Genomic DNA, 20414 nt, shown 5'->3' on the forward strand with positions numbered 1-20414 from the left:
CTCGTTAGTTTGTTGGTATGCAGCACGGTAAGCGTAGGAAGGAGCGGCATGCGCCTCCGCGCGGGACCCAGAAAAGGGTGGGAGTGCGCCTGCGCACTGGCGGCGGGAAGGAAGACGGGAGCGCCTGCGCGCAGTAAGACTCCGTGGCCGCACCAAAACTCCCAAGATGCTGTGGAAGCCGAGCCCAAGCAACCGGAAGGCCCGCTGGGGCGACAGGGGCGGGTGCGCAGTGAAAGCCAGCCAATGGTGGTGTGCAGAAAGAGTGACGTATGCTCCTGGTCTTCCAGTAGCGGACAGCGGAAGGTGTGTTGAGCGCATGCGTTCTGTGGCAGCCTAGAAAAAGGGGCTGCTGGCGGGCCGAGCTGAAGACATGGAGCAGGGCTACGGAGGTTCGTTTGGGTGGTTCAATGCGGGGTGGGGCGGACGGGCGCTGCCTGGACAACGCAGCCCCTGCTGCGTAGAGGGCCGCGGGCCCGGGCCTACGCCAGAGCGCGGTTACTCCAACCCGACCCAGCGGAGAGGAGGCCTGGGCGCGCGCGCGCGCTGCTCATTGGACCTCGGAGCCGTCGCTCCCGGGGCGCTGCATGCGGATTGGCCGGCGAGGCTTGAGGAGGCGGGCGGGGTTTGGCGGGCAGACGCTGCGGCGGGCTTCGGGGGGCGCCTTCGGCTGTCCTGGCCGTTTCTGCCCCTCAGCCCCGGCGAGGCTGGGCCGGTCGACCCCGCCGCTCGGAGGCCCGCCTTCCCCTTCGGAAGACCACAAAATGGCGGCGCCCGGGGGCGGAGCCACAGCGAGAGCTCGTGGGGCCCGGGGTCCGCGGTTGGAGGCCGAGGGAGTTCGGCTGCCTGTCTCCGGGCTGTGGGGCTGGGCGGGGGCCTGCGCGCGGTGCACGTGGTCCGTCGCGCCGGTCCCGGAAGCCGTCCAGGCCGCGCGGGGTCGGACCTCTCATCTCCAGCCCCGCCATGCAGCGCAGCGGTGTTGAGCGCGGCCTCTGCAGGGGTCAGTCTCGGCGGGCTCCTGCCCTGTGCATGACTCGTGATGGCCTAGGGACAAGACTTCGGGGGTCAGGTGTTGGGTATTTTTCTGCGCAAAGTTCGAAACCTGATGTGCGCGGGGCGGGGGGGGAGGGGGCGTGGAGGGGGCTGAGGGCTGTGAAAAAGGGAATGTGCCCCTTGGGCCTCGGGGCCCTGCGGCAGGACGGATCTTCTCGAGCGACCCGGTCTCAGAATCCAGAAGCAGAGATTCCTAGGAGACTTTCACTCTGTGCTGGAAGCCAGGTTTGCCCGCAGGGAGCAGTCGAACTTTGGAATACGTGGGGTAGGGCTTGACCAGGTGCAGTCCTTATCCAAGTATATGAGGTTGGGGAAGCAAGCAGTCTGATCTTGGCTGTAACAGCTGGAGAGAGCACAGATCTTGAAAGGTGGCCGTATTAGGATCCAGCAGCAGGAATTGCGAGAGGTCCTGAGGTGCACAGTGTGCTTGGGTGTCTCCAGGGTCCTGGCGTACCGCACCCTGCCTTTTCCGGTCTTTTCTGCAGTCTGACCGGGTCTCACAATTCTTTGCCAACTTCCCACCAGATCTTTCAGACAGTAATCCTGCCCCACGCACACCCTGAGCATGAAGAGGTTTTATTCCCCTCCCTTCCTGTTTGCCAAAACCCTTCAGGCTTAGTTTAGATGGTTGGGCCTCCCTGAATCCTTCTGTAGCTTTGCCACCTAGGGTTATTTCTCAGGACTTACTGAGTCTTGATAGTTGTTCTTTGGCTGTAGGAGGCACCTAGATCTGAGTTCACGTTCCAGTTCCATTCTCCAGCTTCATGATCATGGGCAAGTGGCAACTAGCTATTTGAGCCTCTGGGTACAACAGGGTAAATATTACCCATCTAAAGGGGCATTGTGAGGTTATGTGATTAACATATGCTACTTAGACTAGTGCCCTGTAGTTGGTCATTTGCTGATAGAATCACTGCTCCGTCTTTCTACCTCACACACGTAGTAGGCTGTGTGGCATGGGGAGACTGGCCTGCAGAGGGCAAACAGCAGCAGCATGTCTTTGGATCAAGTCCCCTAACCTTTAAGCATTAGCTCTCTCATCTGTAAATGGCATTCAGGGACACTAACGTGTGCTCAGTGCCTGTTGTGTGTTGGCACACCCTGGACATTTAGCTAGTGGCTTAGGTTCTGGTAAGAGAGACAGGGTGTATTCCTATTTCTGTAATGTTGGGGATTGTTGACAGGTGTGGATAGCTGCCTGTGCCCAGCTCTGTTTTGAGGTTCCAGGGACACAGAGATGAAGAGGGCCCAGACATGCTGTCATGGGAGTCCGCAGGGGCAAGGGAAGCCACCACGAGAGAAGGCTGAAGCCCTGGGACTTGAAGACCCGGGGGAGCTTTGGAGGGTCCAAAACACAAAGAAATGAGGCTTACAAAGACACTGTTGTCTCAAAAATTCTGAACTTTGTTTTTCGGTTATGGGGGACTTAAGGCTGCTTGGTGAGCCAAACTGCCCAGGGGTGCGGACACAACTGTGTCCTACTACTGGGCCAGCTGTAGGTTTGTCCTGTGTTCTCCTGAGTTGTGGGTTGACACTTTAGGTCAAGGTCCCTCAAAGCCAAGTCCCCCCAGCTCTTTTCTGCTTGGACCTCAGGCAGATGGAGTATGGTAATGCAGTCAACCAACTGTGAAGGACTTTTAGAGGGACATTGTCGTTCTGCTGCCTTGTGAGACCGGCATGAACTCTCCTTCAAGGGGCTCACTTTTGACTCCTCGGAACATCTCAGAAGCACCTGTTGTCTAGTGTGACAAATAGGATCCTAACTCACAGTTCTTCTCTTCACAGGCTATGGGGCATGGAGTGCTGGACCCACCAACACCCAAGGTGAGACCGTATGGGGAGGCACAGATTCCACCCCCAGAGGTGTGATCTGAGGAACTACCATGACAAACCTAGGGATGGTGAACTGTGACCTGGAGAGGCTGACAAGAGGACTGGGACTAGCCGGAAGATCCGGAGACCTTTTCTGTAAAGGGCTACATAGTAAAATTTTTTTGGCTGTGGGAGCTACACAGTCTCTGCAATGCAAAAGTCACAGATGTTTATAAAGAAATAGATGTGGTTGTGTGCCGGTGATATTTACTTAGGGCACTGAAATTTGTATACCGTATAATTTTCATATGTGATAGTCTTTATTTGAGGAATTTGGGTTATTCTAAGTAAATAGCCGAGGGTTTAATGGAAGATTTTTATGATTGATAGACTTTATTTTTTAATAGTTTTAGACTTGTGGGATTGAGCAGATAGTACAGGATTCCATATGCCCCCCTCTACTTTTCACCCCAGGAGTTTCCCTTATTATTAATATCTTCCGTTAGTGGGATACATTTATTGTCAGTAACAAGTCAGTGTTGATACTCTGTTGTTAGTTATGATTCACAGTTAATAGTCATTGGTTGCGCAGTTTTGTGAGTTTTGACAAGTATATAAAGGACGATGCAAAGAATGCATTTCATGTCATGAAATATTCTTCTTTTTTTTTTTTAATCTCCCAACCATTTAAAAAAGTAAAACCCATTTTTAGCTTGTTGGCCGTACAAAAACAGGCAATGGGCTAGATTTGGCATGGGGGCATGATTGCTGCTCCTGCTCTGGGATCTAGATCATGATGCTCTGTATGTTTGAAGGACCAGAATGTCCTCCCTGGTGGTGAGGTTTTCTGCTTTTTGCCAGCGTTTGTTCCAGGGGATGGGATGAGGGCTCTCTTTGTTTGCTGAGCCTGGAACTTGCCCTTAGCACCACTGCGGGTGGTGGGGTCACTTTTTCACCCATCACCAAGTTTGCCAGGAGGAGGCCTTCCATGTCACTAGGGTACATAATGTCCCCTTGTTCAGTTGAGTTGGGGACATGATTTTCCACTGATGTATTGTCTGTGTTAGTGGTGCCTGAGTTCTGGCTACTGGCGAGGACTGGCACTTTGAAGGGCTCTGCCAGGGGATCTGGCCTCTTGGCTGGTGGCCCACACTGGACACTTCCTGGGGACGCTGCAGCGTCCTTTCTGCTTGTCCTGCTGGGGAGATGAGGCTTGTCTTTGAGAGAATCTTGGTCATGCTTAGCTGAGTACACCGTAGGAAATGAGTTTTACAGCTAGTGGGCCCAGCCATTCCTGGCCTTAATGGACAACCAGGGGTGCCTCCCCCAGCAGTGCCACAGCTGCCCGCAGTCCTGGCCCTGCAGATAGTGGAGGTGACGATTGGCAGGGGCTATCTCAGGTACCTTCACTCTGTATACAAAGCTCTTGTGTGTTTTTGTTCCCTCTAAGGTGCCTATGGAACCGGTGTGGCCAGCTGGCAAGGTAGGCCTCTGGGTGTCTGTGGGTGGGCAGGACGTTCCTCCGGTCAGCCACCCAGAAGGGCTGGGATGCAGGGACTTCCCATACCCATCTCCCATTCTAGCTGTGCCCCTAGCTCTCCTGAAGGCTGGGGGGTCCAGGCATTCTCAAGGAGAACTTGCTGGAGGCTGGGGGTTGTGGCTGTGTTCTTGGGAGTGGCAGCCCCCACTGCCACTCGTGGGCTCTCAGCCTCCTCTGGCTTTGGGTGGGAACAAGACTTTGGATCTGGCACGGAAAGCCCGCGGCTCACTGCTGAGGCTGCGCACCTGCCCTTCTCTTGCTGCCTTTTGGCAGGTGATGTGCACGATGTGGGGTGATGCCAGCGACACTGGATTCCTTGACACTCTTCCTTCTGTATGGGTAGTGGGTGCTTCTCCCCAGACGTGGCTGCCATAGACTGACCTTGTGGCTACTGAGATCTGATTTGGCTCTTCCTCCCTACGGCAGGTTATGAAAACTACAATTATTATGGCGCCCAGAACACCAGCGTCACCACAGGAGCGACCTACAGCTATGGCCCAGCCTCGTGGGAGGCCACCAAAGCCAGCGATGGCCTGGGAGCTGGGGGCCCTGCTGTGCACATGGCTTCTTATGGCCCAGAGCCGTGCACCAGCAATTCCGACTCCCTCATTGCCAAGATCAACCAGCGTTTGGACATGATGTCCAAGGAAGGAGGCAGGGGCGGGAGCAGCGGCGGTGGGGAGGGCATGCAGGACCGGGAGAGGTGATTATGGACCTGAACCCTTCCCTGGGGATCCCCCCCCAACGCCCCGGCTTTGTGCAGTTGGCAGTGGGCAGCCCCTCTTCCAGGGAGGGCTTTTCCCCAGCTCCCTCTTGAGTGTAGAGTAGATGAGTTGGGCAGTTACTGGGGCAGAGGCATTGTAATGGGACTAGTTGGTGTCCGGGGTGGTGGGGCTTAGCTAAACTGTGCTAGCGCTAGACTTCTCATTTCTGCATCAGGTGCCTGTAGACCCTCTCGTTCTTGTAGCCAAGGCTCCATGTAGCTCATTCAGCAGCATTCAAGGGGGTTTGTCTGTTGTGCCTTCAAGCATTGAGGGGGGCTATGTGGTGGTGTGCTGTTCTGAACATAGGGAACCCAGCTTTGCAGGACACTTGGGCTTGTACCTGGATTGTAGTGACGGTTATGCTTCCTTTGCAGCTCCTTCCGCTTCCAGTCGTTCGAGTCCTATGACTCCAGGTCTTGCCTCCCCGAGCACCATTCCTATCGCCCCAGCTATAGCTACGATTATGACTTTGATCTGGGGCCTGACCGAAATGGTGGCTTTAGCAGTCAGTATAGCGACTGCCGGGACCCAGCCCGTGAGCGGGGCTCCCTTGATGGCTTCATGCGGGGCCGGGGCCAGGGCCAGGGCCGCTTCCAGGACCGGAGCACTCCCAGCACCTTCATGCGCAGCGACCCTTACATGCCACCTGCAGCCTCCTCCGAGCCCCTGTCTGCTCCCTGGACTGAGCTGAACTATGTGGGTGGGCGGGGCCTGGGAGGCCCCTCCCCCAGCCGGCCACCTCCTTCCCTGTTCTCCCAGTCCATGGCCCCTGACTTCGGTGTGATGAGCATGCAGGGGGCTGGCGGTTATGACAACTCGGTGCCCTATGGATGTGGCCGGTCACAGACCCGGATAAGGGATCGGGTAAGCCTTCGGGAAGTTCTAATCTGCCTTTTCAAACAGCTGAGTAGAGGCAAATTTGTATCCTGTAGGATTTGCTCATTTTTAAGTGCACAATCGAATTTTAGAAAAAATGTACAGAATTGTGCAGCCTTCACCACCATTTAATTTTACAACATTTCCACCAACTGGAAAAGACACAAACCTCTGCCATTAGCAGTCACTCCCCATCCTCGCCTCCAGCCTTGGCAAGTGCTAATCTGCTTTCTGTCTTTGTAGAGTTGCCTCTCCCAGACCTTTCATACGAATGTAATCGTATAACATGTGGCCTCTTGTGTCTGACTTCTGCTCGGCATGAAACTGGGGGAGCGGGCAGGGTTCAACTATGTCATCTCCCTTTATTTTCTGAAAAGATCTTTTCTGCCTCTGTTCTCTGATCTTGCAACCTCTCCGCTCTTCTTGTTTCTCTGGACTGTCTAAATGGTCCGGGTAAGCGGTACATCAGATGTGCTTGTGTCCGTAGCCCAGGCGGAGAGGGTTTGACCGCTGTGGCCCAGACGGCATGGGCAGGAAACGGAAGCAGTTGCAGATCTACGATGAGCCGGATGCCAAACTGGCCAGGGCTGACAGCGAAGGAGATTTTTCTGAAAACGGTAGGCCCTGGGTGGGTGTAAGATGAATCTGTTTCCTGCTTGGTGCTCTGCCTGCCCATGCTCCCTCGGCCCCCACTGCAGTCAGGACAAGCGCGGTCACTCTGGACAGTGAGCCTGGGAGGGTGAAACAGAGTGGGCCAAGTCCCAAGGGGCTGACTTTCCCTCTTCTTTGTGTCTGGTAGATGATGGAGCTGCTGACTTCCGGTCTGGAGATGAAGAGTTCAGGGGTGTAAGTCTGTCTTCACTGGTCACCCTTCTTTGTTTCTCTGGTGTGGGATTTCTTCTTTACTTTAGCCTCTTTCTCCCAAAGAGGCAGGAGCAGCTTCTGTGGTAGACTTAACTGCTTTGCGAGTGGATTTAGTAGCCTGCCTTGTAGCTAGTTTTCTAAGAGTTTTGCACTCATGATAATCCTCTTCTTGAAAATAGCCCCAGCCCTCTCCCCAGCCATTCCTGAGTCCTCAGTGACGTGCATAGCCACACGCGTGGCAAGTGCAGTGGGCTGTGTGGGCGGGGGCTTTCGAATACGCACTGAGGATTCCAGTCCTGCCGGCTCTGTGCTGGTGCTCTGGTGCTCCTCGTCACTCAGCCCTTAGGGCCAGCCACGGGAGACGGGTGTTAAAGGCCAGCTCTGAGCCATGACCATGCACGAGCACTAGGTGGTGAGCCTTTGCCGCCCCTGCACATTCTGATCCATGTCTGGGGTAGGGCCTGGAGACCTGGGTATGAAGGCTTCGACCAAGTGCTTCTGATAGTCAGGTGGGGGAGGGGGAGGGTCTCACTCGCTCCCTATTTGATTTGCTTAGATCTTGAGTCTGGGTGTCTTCTGTGTCTCTGCTGGTGACTTATTTAATCTTGAGCGCAATGCCTAAGAAATGGGCTGTGTTCTGATTTTCAGTTAGATGCATTTTTTAATCTACACCTGTTTTGTTACAGCCTTGGTAAATATGTACAGATGGCTGGGGAATGTGGTAAAGCCCCTTTTCGCATCCTACCGGTCGGGGTTTCTTGACATAGAGCTGATGGATGGGCTGTTGGCACTCCCACCTGCAGAACTGTGCAGGTGCACATTTGCCAAGGGCAATTCTTTAGCTGTAGAAAGAACTGGGAAAGGGCCAGTGACTTTAATTAAAAAGCACGTCGGTCATTACAGAATCTCAGAAGGCAACCAGGAGCAGTGACAGGACACACTCAGCCTTTCCCACTGTCCTGGGACTTGTCCTGACACATTGTGACCAGGTGGTGGCAGGGTGCTGGGTCGTTTGTGGAGAGTTCTGGAAACTCCACCTCATAGTCCCGACTTTGTGTGTTCCCTTTTTCAGGAGGATGAGTTCTTCGACCCCGGGAGGCAGAGAGGTAGGCATTGTTTGGTGTCCCTTTGAGCTTTCCTGTGTCTGCTCAGCTCCCAGCCTGGCTGGCCTTCTGAGCAAGCCTGGGGCCTGGATGGAGGGGACTGATAGCTCAGGGCAGAAGAGGGGCCATGGCCACCGGGTGGGCCTTGGCCATGGTGCTCACCTTGAGGCTTTACTCCAATGCTTAGACCGGCACTTGCTGGAAACAGGTCTGTTTGCCTCACTTGATGGCAGGCTCGGGGGGGGGGGGGGGCGGGGGGGGAGAACACCTCATTTCTGAGTGTCTGCAAGAGCTTGCAGTGATAGGGAAGGGAGAGTCTCAGAAATGCAAGAAAGAAAAGAAAAGGCACCCTTCAGCCCGTCTTCTCTGTTACCTACTGGCCAGTGCAGGTCCCTGTACTGTCTTCTCCTGGGCTTCTTTCTTTTCGCAGTTTCCTCGGTTACCAGCCCAGGCTTGTGCCCTCAGCCTCTGTGGTGGGAATGCCGGCAGCGGCAGTGCTCCCTGCCGTGTGGGACGGAGTTCAGACACCTGCCCCGGTTGGGAGCTGGGGGTGGGGGGAGGGGAGACCTGTCAGGTACACCCAAGCCCGGGATCCTCCAGAGACTATCCTTGCTCAGCAGGGCTCACCAGTGCCCTTCCAGGGGACCTAAGAGTCCAAAGTAAGCAGCAAGAGCAGAGCAGTTAAACCTTTTCGAGGGGCCATGGAGAAGTAGCATGAGACAGCGTGGCCTTGAGCTCACCCAAAAACCATTTGTTTCTTTTCCTGTTCCCATGGGTCTGTCCCATAGCTGGTCTCCCCAGGAATCACAGGCCGACTCCTTTGTGGCTCTGCCCCCGTAAATCTGCGGGCCCCTGGCTTAGATGCTCCTTCTCCCGTGTGTTCAGCCACCCACCGAGGTCCTCCCACCTCAATACTGAAGCAGTTATGCCTGTAGCTTGGGACCACACAGAGCATTTAGCAGCTCGTGCAGCAGGGCAAATGCTAAAGCAAAGGTGACATGTTTATTGCGCACAGGTCCTGCTGCCTACCCGGGATGACTTTGCTATTAAACAGCAGTAATAGTTTCAGGCAGTGACCTCTTGCCAAAAACCCCACACGCCCTTTTGAGAGGCTTCTGAGCAGCGCACGCCGGTCGCCATCTTCGTGGGACAGTCTCGTGACTGGCATCAGGGGTAGGGGTTACAGTTCAGATGCTTATCCAACCTTTCCTCAGTGTCTGGCCTCACGCTGGGACGCTGGGCTGCACGGCTCTCGGAGGAGCTCCTGCGCTGGCCCCAGGGGGCGACGGAGGACCAGTTGGTCTCTTCCCACTTTTGTTTCTAGGACTGCTTCCCTCGTAGCCCTGGGAAGACCCTAGATGGACGGTTTTTGTGAGTGGAAGATAGAGTTTGGGCCAGCAAGGACTGTCAGACCTGCTGAGGCCCTAGTTCAGAGGAGGCTGACGGGACAGTCGTCATGGTCCACCTGGAGGTGGGACGGAGGGCGGTAGAGTGGCTTGCTTTATTTTCTGAGGCCTTCCAGCTGCTGCCTCTTTATCTGGGAAGAACTGCTTCTCTCTCCTTAAGTGACTTTGGGAGAAGACCCAATGATAGGGCACTGGATTGGAAAAGCAGGATAGGAAAGGACAGAGAGCATGGTGTGAGCGGGATGGGCGGGCTGGGTCCCTGGCCTATCCCAGCCTTAGCAGGCCATGGGGGGGAAGTAAGGTGACTCCCTGGGAACTCCCACGGGTTCTCATCAAAGGCCCATCCCTGTTGGGAGCCTTTGACAGACTGTTGGTGCCTCAGGGTGTCCTGACCCTGCCGTGCAGAGGCAGCGGCAGGTACGGGGTGTGGTGGCCGAGCTATGGCCCCCCCCATCAAGGCCCTGGTGCTCAGCTCCTCTGCGGGCTCTTCAGGGCATCTCGAAGGAACTTCTCTGTTGCAGGGGAGAAGGACGATGAGGATGATGAAGTAAAGAAGAGAAGAGAAAAGCAAAGGAGGAGAGACCGGATGCGAGACCGAGCAGCTGACAGGTGAGGAGGCAGGCAAGGTGGGAAGTGTCAGGGTTCTCCAGAGCTTATCCGTTTTCACTCCACAATGCAGGAGCAGCCCGGTTTGATCTGCCTCTGGAGTCTGTCAGGAAATCGAGTCAGGTCGTGAGGAGACAAAACCTGGGAAACACAGATGGCATCTGTTCTTGCCAGGGGGTCTCCGTGGCCCACATGTGTCCAGCAGGGGGCTCTCTTGCTCTCCTCCCCTGTGGGGAGTTTCCTTGTCCCTGGCTTGGATCTGTCACCCCAGATAAGTGAACTTCATTCAGCAAAGCTGCTAAGAAGGTGCTTTGGGTGCCTTACCCAAACCCAGACCACCTCTAGAGTTCAACATGGCTATTATATACGCATGGATGTTACCTTACAGATTTTGTCTCTAGATAGAAAAAGAATTGCAAAAGCGCAAAGGATGTTGGTGTGACCACACCATGTGCCTCTTTTGTCTTTCCAGTGATCAGGTGACTGCTGACTAGAAATGTAAACCACTGGTGGCCACAGGAGCCCTTGGTTGCTCAGGCCTTGACCACATGTGGTTTTTCTCCACACACAGGCTCTCCTGACTTAAGGGGGAATCCTTGCCCTTAAGGCTCAAATGGGGTGGTGCTTTTTCTGCGCAAAGAAATGCAAAAGAAACTGAGGTGCCTGGGTGGCTCAGATGGTTGGGCGTCTGCCTTAGGCTCAGGTCATGATCCCAGGGTCCTGGGATCTGAGCCCCGCATCAGGCTCCCTGCTCGGCGCAGAGCCTCCTCCCTCTCCTTCTACTGCTTCTTCTCACTCACTCTCTGTCAAATAAGTAAAAATCTTTAAAAAAAAGAAAAAAGAAATGTTAGCAAAAAAGCCAACAGTAGAGCAAGAAAGCCAGGAATTAGAAGGTAGGAGCTTCCAAGTGCTAAACAGAAATTCATCAAAATGCTTGTTTTCAAACAGATGAATACATGATGGCTAGATCAGATTATTTTCATGCCCCAGGAGAACTGAGATGACTTTTTTCCAGGAGGAGTCTTTAGACTCCACCCTAGGGACAGAGGGCCCTCAGAGAGACTTGGAGAGACTGTCACAGGGGAGGTAAAGATGCAGCAGGAAGCACGAACCCCGCATTTCTTTGGTAGCTTCCTAATACCCATTCATACATATAGGGCCCCAGAGCTTTTCTTTTCACTCCTTTGTCGAGGGTATATGTAAAGCAGGTGTTTTGTGGTGCCTTGTCCAGAGGTCAGAAGCCAGGCATTGAGAGCTGGCAGAAGTCTGAGTTGGTAGATGAGGAATCCTGAGTGTCAAGGGACCCATGTCGTTAGCCCAGATACACCAAAGCCTCCTGGGCAGAGCCAAGGGAAGCAGCGCCCCACTCTGGAGGCATAAGGCTCTGCGGGCTGCTCTCCCCTTGCCTTACAGCATGATTGCATTTATGAGGTTTTGAAAGTACGCAACAAAGAGGTCAGTTTTTAGCCATAGAATTTGATATGACGGGTCTTAATGTTGAGTCCCGTGAGAAAATTGATCTTGAGTTTTGTGAGTTTTAGATGGTGGAAAGTCTTCAGGAAATTCTCCCTCACATTAAAATGAGGCTCCCGTGTGTTATCTTGGTGGCTACAGAAAGAAGTTACAGAGTTAGGTACTACGCCCCCCAGAGCAGTGGTCTGGGGGCCTTTAGGGAGTCCACAGTTTGGAAAGTCTCCACCTTAGGGTGTTCTCTTGTGGGCCTTTAGGCCAAAAAGGCTGGTGTGGTGCATGAATCGTTTTCCTAAAACACTTTCAAGATTGCATCCCCATTCTCAGGATGGAGGGACCTGGGGCATCTGCTACTCTGATGCCCCACTCAAAGTCAGAAGTCTTGGTACAGAAATTGCTTCCTGTTTCCATTTCTGTTCCAACCAGAGATGAGCTGGTTATTCCTATGTCGTCATTCTTTCCGTCTTCCTTTTCCAGGATTCAGTTCGCCTGTTCTGTGTGCAAGTTTCGTAGCTTTGAAGATGAAGAAATCCAGAAGCATCTACAAAGCAAATTTCACAAAGAGACGCTGAGGTTTATCAGTACCAAACTCCCTGACAAGACGGTGGAGTTCCTCCAGGTAAAGCACCCTCGTCCTCAATCACAGTGTTTCCTGATGGTCGTGCAGGAATTGGATCCCTCACAGAGAAGGGAAAGGGAAGGGAAATAAGAGGCCTGGACTTTGCAGAATAACAGCGAACAAGTCCCAGGTCAGAGGGAGAGCCTAGCGCTCCGGCCATTGCAGTCCCCATGAGTTCCGCCCACAGAGCTGCTCTGAGAGCCGTTTTCCCTTCCTTGGGGCAGCTGAAAGGTAGGCCCACGCACCACGCTGTCCTCGTTTCATTCGGTGCCATCTCCTCTAGGAGTACATCGTAAACAGGAACAAGAAAATTGAGAAGCGGCGTCAGGAGTTGATGGAGAAGGAAAGCACGAAACCCAAGCCAGATCCTTTCAAAGGTGAGTTGTGATCTTGGGGCACACTATTCCACATGCTGCCAAGGCGTGCGGCTGGGTGCAAAGCCAGCCCAGCGCAGGGCTGCTGAGAATGGGACAGGAAGATCCTCAGGCAGGCTGCCTGGCCATGGAAAGAAGCCCGTGAGCGTGGCCTAATGAATGTCACAGCTCTGCTGGCAGCATATTGGACTGACATGAAGCCTTCTGGTGTTTTTTCCTCCCTTGTGTGAATAAAAATGACCAGAAGGATGAAAAAAGTTGAAGAGTCAGATGCCCAGGTGTAGAGGTGCTTCTGTCTGCACGCTCCTGCTGGAGGGCAGGTGATGTCCCCCACAGATTCGGTCTTCACCTGGTCCTGCGGGACTACCGGCAGAAAATTGGGGCCCTTTTGGGGGGCAGGAGGAGAGCATCCCTTGCCTGCTGCCCCAGATCGCACCAGACTTGGGTTGTGTCTACAGGGATTGGCCAGGAGCACTTTTTCAAGAAGATAGAGGCCGCTCACTGCCTGGCTTGTGACATGCTGATCCCCGCACAGCATCAGCTCCTCCAGCGGCACCTGCACTCGGTGGACCACAATCATAACCGCAGGGTGAGTCCCCTCCTTGGGCCGGGCCGGGCGAGCACCTGCAGGCGGCCAGCAGTGGGGCCTAGAGCCTTCTGTGTCTTGTGGGGAATGCTAGCATCTTTAGAAGCTCTTGACAGAACAGAGTCCACCAAGTCTGTGATTTCATCAATGGGTTGTAAAAGGGATCCCAGTTTCTACTAAAATGTGAAAAAATGTGTTGCTTAGGGTTGACTTAAATAGAGTAGCTGAAATTCTCCTGGTTGAGAATGTTCCTTGGTAAACCACACAGGTAAGTTTCCCAGTTGCTGACAAACTGGATTTTCTGGGAGCGGAGGCTGAGGGCCATTCAGAACACAGTGGCCTAGGGGACCCAGAGTTAACTGATTTGGTCCTAATTAGCTGATGGGACCCGAGGCTAGGTGTGTAGCTAGCTCAGGGTATGCGCAGATTTTTTTTTCTTTTATAAAGGGTCAAATCACAAACATTTTTGGCTTTGCAGGCCACGGGGTCTCTACCACCTCAGGTCCGCTGCTGGTGGGCAGAGGCAGCAGAATCCAGATAGAAAGCATGCGCGTGGCCGCATTTGGCCCATAGGCTCTAGCTTGCTGAGCCCTGATTCAGCACCTATCCTTAGTCCTGCCCGCGCACTTGCTAGCTTATGAAAGATCATCTGAAGAGCACTATACCGACAAGGGATTACCGTTTGAATGGGTCAAGCTCTAAAAGAGCCAAATGGTTGCAGCATTCCTACTTCTGCAGCTGAATTTACTTGTAAGGTCACTATAACTCCGAAAACTGAAAAGAAAAAACTTGCCCTTCTGCCATACCCAGCCCACATAGCACCCGTCGTCTGTAAGTGTTCTTGTTCCATCCTTGTTCATGCACGCGGGACCCGAATGTCCGTGGCATGCCTGTGCTTTTTATCTTTTATCAGACTTTCCTGCACTGCCTCACGGTCTCAGTTCCGGTATCCCTCCAGGGCCTTCTTTCTCTCCTTATTAGAGTCTGGCATCTTGGGATTTGCCACAGTGGAGAGAGATGGTAGTCCTTGTTCTGTCTTGGGCTGATCCCAGGGCAACTCAGTGGAGCCTGGCTAGTTGGTGTTCTTGCTCCTCTGTGCATCCCATGTGTAAAAGTCCCTTTGGTTCCCTTTGCAGTTGGCTGCTGAACAGTTCAAGAAGACCAGTCTCCATGTGGCTAAGAGTGTTTTGAACAACAGACACATAGTGAAGATGCTGGAAAAATACCTCAAGGTTTGTGCTTAGGAGTGCAGCAGACGGGAAAAGGTTCTGGAATGCAGGATGAACTCTGCGAGTGTGGAGTTGCATGCAGAGTGCAGTGTTTAGCATTTCTGAGTCTTAAGAAGAATGGACGGGGTGCAGGAATGTATCAGGGTGGGTTTTCTGCACCTCCCTGCTCGCCCTGGCTCTGGGACGTGGTCCTGCTTGATTGGTCTGTTTGCTGGTGCAAGCTCACCATGAGAAACCTCGAATACCCACAAAATACTGAGCAAGTGATGCTGAGGTGCTTACAGGGAGATCCAGGTTAGATAATGGTTGTCCAGGAAAGAAGCCAAAAAGAGGTTTTGCTGGCAGAGACCAGTAGCCATGAGCCAAGAACATGAGGGGGGAGGAAGAGCCAGCGGTACGGCAGCTACTGAGCCTTAGTGATGGGAGCAGAGTAATAGAGAATCCCAAAGAGGGCACCCTGGAGAGAAGTCCAGCTGGGAGAGCCCCTGGGTCCTTCTGGGGAAGCCCTACGTGCTAAACGCTCAGCCCCAGACTTCCATGTGGGGAGTGTGTAGTTAAGCGCCGTCAGGGCCCTACTACGAGGACCCGTTTGCCCACCTCTCAGTTACTAAACCCTTCAGTACTTGACACTTCCTGCCAGCCAGTTAAAGGCATAGACTCTGAATAACCAATTTAAGAACCGTGACTGGTCAGTGTTTTGTTTTCATTTTTTTTATTTTAAAGATATTTTTTTTTCTTAAGTAATCTCTACACCTAATGTGGGGCTCGAACTCATGACCCTGAGATCAAGAGTTGTGCACTCCCCTGACTGAGCCAGCCAAGTGCCCCCTAAATACTGTATTTTAAAACCTATTTCTTAATCTGCCGATGATAATGTTTACGTTTTCTAAACTAGAGACCGTTTTTAGCCTAAGTTTGGCTTCTGAGAGTCAGACTTGGATTCCTCCTGACTGGTGTTCAACAGTTGTGTGGCCTTGGGCAACTTGCTGAGTCTCCTTTCCTTATCTTCAAAATGGGGCACCCTTATAACCAGGGCTATGCTTAAATGAAACTAAAATTTAAAATAGTCTTAACTTCCTGTTACGAGGCTTTTTTGTTTCAATTGGGTTAAGAAATCCTAGGTCTTTTTGAACTTTTCTTCATTATTATATGCTTGAATAAAAAGTGCAAAACGGGGGCAGTTGTATTAAATATTTGTAAATCAGGGCGGCTGGGTGGCTCAGTCCCTTAAGCGTCTGCCTTTGGCTCAGGTCATGATCCCAGGGTCCTGAGATTGAGTCCCACATCGGGCTCCTTGTTTGGCAGGGAGTCTGCTTCTCCCTCTGCCTCTCCCCTCCATGCTCGCTCTCTTGTTCTCTCTCTTTTTTAAGATTATATTATTTATTTGTCAGAAAGAGCGAGAGAGCACAAGCAGGGGGAGCTGCAGCAGAGGGAGAACCAGCTCCGCACTGAGCAGGGGTCATGACCTGAGCCTAAGGCAGACTCTTAATCGACTAAGCCACCCAGGCATCCCTCTCTCTCTTTCTCAAATAAATAACTAAAAATCTTTAAAATAAATAATAAATTTTATTTGTAAATACTTCATTCAAAAATAAAAGTCTTTGAATGAGGGGGGAGAAGTACATCTTTCAAAAACCCATTGCAGGGCGCCTGGGTGGCTCAGTTGGTTAAGCGACTGCCTTCGGCTCAGGTCATGATCCTGGAGTCCCGGGATCGAGTCCCGCATCGGGCTCCCTGCTCGGCAGGGGGTCTGCTTCTCCCTCTGATCTCTTCCCTCTCGTGCTCTCTGTCTCTCATTCTTGCTCTCTCAAATAAATAAAATCTTTAAAAAAAAAAAATACCCATTGCGAATATCAAAATTACTAGTATTAAAAACAAGAGGGGCGCCTGGGTGGCTCAGTTGTTGGGCGTCTGCCTTCGGCTCAGGTCATGATCCCAGGGTCCTGCTATCGAGCCCCGCATCGGGCTCCCTGCTCCGCGGGAAGCCTGCTTCTCCCTCTCCCTCTCCCTCTCCCCCTGCTTGTGATCCTGCTCTCACTGTGTCTCTCTCTGTCAAATAAATAAATAAAATCTTTAAAAAAAAAAAAAAAGAATAGCCCCTGATTCTGCTTTCTCATTCTGCTCTAGGTCCTAGCTAACTAAGTAAGAAAATAAAAGCTAAAAGGCAAAAGGTGCGAAAACGGTTGCGGTGAGGCTTTTCTGAGAACCTTTTCTGAATTTGAAGGCGCTGAGCGCCCATGGGAACACTCACCTGTAGTGGGACGTGTTTCTCTCATTGGCTCTTCAGCCTAAAAACACGGATTCCCGGCAACCTGGGCCCCCTGCAGTCTCCCCTTTGCACTGACATGTTGCTCTTCTTGGCCAGGGTGAAGACCCTTTCACCAGTGAGGCTGTCGATCCAGAAATCGAAGGGGATGACAATTTAGGAGGCGAGGAGAAGGAGGAGACACCCGAGGAGGTGGCCGCGGAGGTGTTGGCCGAGGTCATTACGGCAGCAGTGAGAGCGGTAGATGGGGAAGGAGCGCTGGCTCCGGAAGGCAGTGACACGCTGGCCGAAGGGGAAGGCCCTGTGGACGCGGCCCAGGCCCCTCGCGGTCCCCACTCTGAACAGCCGCTGGAAGTGGAGACGCCGGGTGGCGGGGCCTCCGAGAAGGGCAGCACTGAAGCGGAGGCTGGAGGGGAAGCCGCAGAGGCCAGACGGGAAGTGCAAGCGGCCGCAGCAGAGGCAGAAGGCACTGTGGGGGTCGCGGCCCCGGCCCCGGCCGTCACTGAAGCCAAAGCAGAACAGACTGATGCAGAACCCAAAGCTGTCCTTCCCACAGAATGACCCTCGTCCCTGTTGCAAGGGATGGGTTTCATAACGCATTGCTCTTTTTCTCCTTTTGTTTGTAAGCAGAACTAGGGTGTGTGTTACTGGAACATGCTGGAAACTTCGGTGAGGAGACCCGGCCACTTGCTTCAACAAAGTGTACCTCGTGGGCTTGTCTTCTAGAGTTGTATGGCTTTTTCGGCCTTGGTTCGCAGGCTGCAGAAGTTGTACATTCCCCCAAGTGGCTGTGAAGTCTCTGCGCTGCAGATGAAATAATAAAAGTTGGCTAATTAGATTTTGATGATACTTCACTTGTTAAATACAGCAAGTGGCTGAACGCCCTTTTTATTTTTATTTTTTTTTCTGAGAACAGCTCAATATTGGGATATATCTTGCTTTATACAGGATTTTTTTTTTCTTTTTAAGTTTTAAGAATGGGCTTGGCTTCGGTTTTTGACCTGCTTTGGTAGCATACCGCGTATGGTGTGTGGGCCTCACGAGACTCGTGAATCTGATAGGCCTGCACCCCTGGACGCCCTCCCACTGCCCCTCAAGAAAGAGGACGCTTTGCCTTGGGCATTATTTTCCCAATCTTCAGTCTTCGGCGAATCACCTTTATAGTTTGTTTGGAGGTTTTTTGTGTTGGTCTTTTTTTTTTTTTTAACCTCATTTGTGTTCCACCTCTGTTACTTGAGGGGTTTTTGTTTTTGTTTTCCCTTTAAATTGAGTTACTACTCCTTAAATATATTAAAAAAAACAACACAAAAACAACTTGGTGTCACTCCCACGAATGGAAGATACATAAATTGCTATAGATAGATGCTATCTGTAAGAAATGAATATAGTGAAATAAACACATTTCAGATGGATACTATTCCTTTGGAGGTTTCTGAATCTGTGGGCAAGGAAAGGTAGCATGTGTTAAAGGGTAGCAAGCAACAACAGTTACACTCTCATATAATCCAAAGAAGTGGAAGATGACTTCGCTCTTGAAATGATACTGCTGGGTCTGTTTTCCCTGCAAACCCTTGAACCGTCTCACTGGGGGAAGCATTGGCCAGAGGGAATTTACTAGATGGTAAAAGACTCGAGCATCTCCTGTGTACCAGGTGCTAATTCATGATAAAAGTAAGAGATGGGCCCTGCTCTCAAGGACCTTTATTAGAGATGTGAGATGAATATTTATGAAAAGTCCATATAAGAATTAGAAACCAATAAATTGCTCAGTAAGCAAAAAAATGGTGTCTCTGAATTGTTTGCGCCCGTCGTCACTGCTGTTACATAGATGGGCCTTAGTCACCGGTTGTGCGTGCCCTCTGAAGTTTCTTCTCTTGAGGCAAAAAGGCTGGTGGCATTGAACATCCGTAGTCTCAAAAAGGATAACAGAACTATGAAACTGCTCTGGTTTGTCTCTCTTGTAAATGTAATCCAAGGCCTATCCTTAAACCGATCTAAATTTCACAGCGGTTCTTCCCCCTCACCCAATGTGGAAGGACACGAATCATTTTACTTCTCAACTTGGCTTAAACGAGGCCCTCGTTCCCCGAGATGGGCGTAACTCCTTGGCTTGCACAAAGGGATGCCCTTCTGTCTCCTGAGGGGACAGGAATAAACTGCAAGCTGTCTTCTGTCATTTCCCACTTGCAGAGGAGAAACCAGAGGGGAAGGTTCAGTAACTTCTAGGGTCATCTATCAAAGATAACCCAAATCAATACACAGATCTGTGAGACACCAATGGCCATGAACTTTATATAGAGCACCTTTATTTAAAAAGGTTTGGGGGTTGGGGTGCCTGGGTGGCTCAGTGGGTTAAGCGTCTGCCTTCAGCTCAGGTCATGATCCCAGGGGGCCCCCTGCTCAGTGGGGAGTCTGCTCCCTCTCCCTCTGCCACTTCCCTTGCTTGTGCTCTCTCTCAAATAACTAAAAGATCTTAAAAAAAAAAGTGGGGCGCCTGGGTGGCTCAGTTGGTTAAGCGACTGCCTTCAGCTCAGGTCATGATCTTGGAGTCCCGGGATTGAGTCCCGCATCCGGCTTCCTGCTTGGCAGGGAGTCTGCTTCTCCCTCTGACCCTCCCCCATCTCATGCTCTCTCTCATTCTCTCTCTCAAATAAATAAATAAATAAAATCTTAAAAAAAAAAAAAGTTTTAGGGGCACCTGGGTGGCTCAGTTGGTTAAGCAGCTGCCTTCAGCTCAGGTCATGATCAGGTCCTGCATCGAGTCTGCTTTTCCCTCTCCCCCCTCCTGCTTGCACTCTCTCAAATAAATAAAAATCTTCAGAAAAATAAATGAAACGGTTTACAGAATTTGGCAATCCCCGCTACTCCCAAGCAGAAAGATCTTAGGAATGGCAGCCTGATGTCAGCTTCATGTAATCCTACTGTGGGCCTGTGTGATTTCATTGGGGTTTTTATGAAATTAATACAGTTGCTAAAGGGTAAACACCACAGTGTAATGAGCGAAGTCCTCGTTCAGGAGTGCATCAGGGGCACCTGGCTGGCTCAGTTGGGAGAACAGGTGACTCTTGATCTCAGGGTTGTAAGTTCAAGCCCCACATTCATTATATGTAGAGATTACTAAAAGTAAAAGAGTGCATAGTCTGGGGCGCCTGGGTGGCTTAGTCACTTAAGTGTCCGACTCTTGATTTCGGCTCAGGTCATGATCCCAGGGTCGTGAGACTGAGCCTGGCCTTGGGCTCCTCACTGGGCATGGAGCCTGCTTGGGATTCTCTCTCTCTCCCTCTGCCCCTCCCCCTCTCAAGAAAAAAAGGGCACAGTATTACAAGTCCTCTCCAATTAAATTTTGGATCATAAAAAAACCATTTCCACTGCCCAACAACCTGGCTGAAAGTGGTCCTTGCTCACTAGAAGTGTGTCCAGTAGTGATTAGACAGGCACAGTGAAGTTCAAGTAGAACTTCAGAACCAACAGATAAGCCTTTTAGCATTTTTTGGAAGTAGTCTCCTTGGAGCATTTCGTAAACAGATGGGAGTGGGAAATCCACGGTGTGGCTTTACACTGATTTAATACCGATAGCTCTTGGACCATTGCGAAAGTATTGGGGGGGCGCCTGGGTGGCTCAGGTAAACGTCTGTCTTCGGCTCAGGTCATGATCCCAGGGTCCTGGGATCCAGCCCCGCATCGGGCTCCCTGCTCCGCGGAAAGCCTGCTTCTCCCTCTCCCTCTGCTGCTCCCCCTGCTTGTGCTCTCTCTCTGTCAAACCAATAAATAAAATATTTTTAAAAAAGGAAAAATTACTGGGTCACTTCCTTTATCTTTTACAAGGACACTGAGACCAATGAGGTTGGT

At 51.9% G+C, this 20414-nt stretch overlaps 1 protein-coding gene and 1 long non-coding RNA gene across 3 annotated transcripts; one reads left to right on the forward strand and one right to left on the reverse strand.

The window, feature by feature from the left end:
- The first annotated feature begins 14 nt into the window (after nt 1-14).
- Nucleotides 15-17403, forward strand: AKAP8 (A-kinase anchoring protein 8). Of its 2 annotated transcripts, none has more exons than XM_045862811.3 (14): nt 15-389; nt 2836-2874; nt 4313-4345; nt 4829-5105; nt 5541-6030; nt 6530-6659; nt 6842-6888; nt 7979-8012; nt 9937-10024; nt 11969-12110; nt 12394-12487; nt 12943-13073; nt 14207-14302; nt 16665-17403. In XM_045862811.3, the coding sequence occupies exons 1-14, from the start codon at nt 371-373 to the stop codon at nt 17124-17126; spliced, it is 2082 nt and encodes a 693-aa protein (XP_045718767.1). In that variant the 5' UTR covers nt 15-370; the 3' UTR covers nt 17127-17403. The 2 variants fall into 2 exon arrangements, with proteins under 2 accessions (XP_045718767.1, XP_045718766.1); XM_045862810.2 differs by lacking the exon at nt 15-389 and adding an exon at nt 443-997.
- LOC135365694 (uncharacterized) lies at nt 11497-16690 on the reverse strand. Its single transcript, XR_010413903.1, has 2 exons — nt 16551-16690; nt 11497-12032 (listed from the first exon to the last, which is right to left on the reverse strand). It is a non-coding gene; the product is annotated as an uncharacterized LOC135365694 (long non-coding RNA).
- Nucleotides 17404-20414: the final 3011 nt, after the last annotated feature.

Source organism: Mirounga angustirostris, unplaced genomic scaffold, assembly GCF_029215605.1.
Source record: "Mirounga angustirostris isolate CCGP_5_RB_7025 unplaced genomic scaffold, mMirAng1.0.hap1 SCAF_1, whole genome shotgun sequence".
NCBI lineage: Eukaryota > Metazoa > Chordata > Mammalia > Carnivora > Phocidae > Mirounga > Mirounga angustirostris.